This window comes from Papilio xuthus, unplaced genomic scaffold (genome assembly GCF_000836235.2).
Source record: "Papilio xuthus unplaced genomic scaffold, Pxut_1.1 DF826798.1, whole genome shotgun sequence".
Taxonomy (NCBI): Eukaryota; Metazoa; Arthropoda; class Insecta; order Lepidoptera; family Papilionidae; genus Papilio; species Papilio xuthus.
The window spans coordinates 3,343-5,021 of NW_013531851.1; the positions used below are offsets into that span (position 1 = coordinate 3,343).

Sequence of the window (1,679 nt, forward strand, 5' to 3'; positions counted from 1 at the left end):
TCGCTCGAACGTCGCTCTCCGATTTGGCCGTTATAATCCCCCATAACAATTAAGTTTTTGTGGGCGTGTTGTCTAATTGTTTCATTCAGATTAAGGTAGAATGTCTCTATGGTTTCTAAGTCTGATTGTTCAGTAGGTGAGTATATTTGTATTATAGACCACGGTTTATCATATCCTGGTAGCTTCAAGTTCATAATTGCTATTCTCTCGGAGATCCCTATAAAACCTTCAATGAACTCTGTAAGGTGTTTTTTGATAATAAAGCCAACTCCGCGCTGGCCTGGGGTTGTTCCTATGTAGTACAGCAGAGAATCTTCATAGCAAACAATCCTTTCTCCTTCTCGTCTCACTTCACTGAGACCGACAATATCCCATTTAATTCTTTTTAGTGCATACATAAGTTCTATGTGGTTTTCCTCATTCTTCAGTGTAAGTACGTTTAATGTTGCGATATAAATTTTATTTGATCTTGGGGTTTTGTTTTGTATTTTTGGAGGGTTGTGGTCGCTATCCCCCACGAGGACCAGTCGGCTTGGGGGAGTTTTTGTTTTGTCGGTTTGTATGTTTACGTAATTTAGTTGTGTATTCCGATTGTCGGTTGTTAGTAGTTGCTATTGATTGTTATTTTGTGGGATACTAGTCAGAGAGTTTGAACGGGTCCTCATGATATCGAAGGCATTTGTGCGGTTAGATTTAATAGAACTAATAGTCTGTAGCTTTTTTGTCTGCGTATTCGAAGGTGACTTTGGTGACGTAGACGGTTCTCGTTTTCTTTTGTCAAAGTTTGTGTTTGATTCTTTAACTATCAATTGGTCGTATTTTATAAAAGCTACTTTTCCTTTTCTCTTTTCTTCCTGCAGTCTTGGGATTAACGCCTTTCTCTTCTCTAGAACCTCCTTTGTGTAATCCTCCGAAATGTAGATCGTTTTGAGATTTTTTCTTCCTTTCAAAATTTCGTCTTTTTTCCATTTGTTAATAAGTACGCAGAGCACAGGTCTCGGCTTGCTACTGACTTTCTGTTTGCCTAGACGGCGTATTTTGTTCACTTCGCTTTCTTGTAAATGTACGTTTGACTCGTTTTTGAGCGTATATGTAATTTTTTGAAAAAGGTCAGATGTTGATTTCTCACTTTCCTCCAATCCATAGATAATGATGTTATTTTCTTTGTTACCTCTTTTTAAATATTCTATTTCGTTTTCAAGATCTTCGACTTTCTTTTTTAGTTTATTATTTTCTGTAATTAAGGGTGATAATTTTTCATCGATTTTATCCATTATGTTTTTGGTAATCGATTCTTTTAATTCGATGGTTTGTTTTTGCATTTCTAGCTTCATTTGGTCGAGTAACATCTTAAATTGTTGTTCCATTATTTTGCTTTAATAAAATTTCTGTTAAAACGGAACGGATTATTGGTAGGACTGATTTTCTTGTGATGGTAACCCTTAACTGTCAGATGTTAGATTGTCATTTGTCTTTGGCTGATGGTTGTTGTCGAGTGTCAGATTGACATTAATTCAAAAATAAGTAGTGTTCTAACCTCAATTGTATTTGTATATTTTGCAGATTTGCTTCGTTGGGTTAATCTTGAAAAATATGCAACACCAATTTGTTGTGGGTATTTCTGGACACTATCACTTTGTTTTGATGAGTACTGTTAGTGGATTGTTGTTTCTAACTAT

The 1,679-nt window shown here is 35.6% G+C and overlaps 1 protein-coding gene across 1 annotated transcript; it reads right to left on the reverse strand.

Moving 5' to 3' along the window:
- Positions 1-588: 588 nt before the first annotated feature.
- LOC106122718 (uncharacterized) lies at positions 589-1,673 on the reverse strand. Its single transcript, XM_013318807.1, has one exon. It carries the CDS (start codon positions 1,365-1,367, stop codon positions 612-614), a length of 756 nt encoding a protein of 251 aa, XP_013174261.1. The 5' UTR covers positions 1,368-1,673; the 3' UTR covers positions 589-611.
- Between the last annotated feature and the right edge of the window lie 6 nt (positions 1,674-1,679).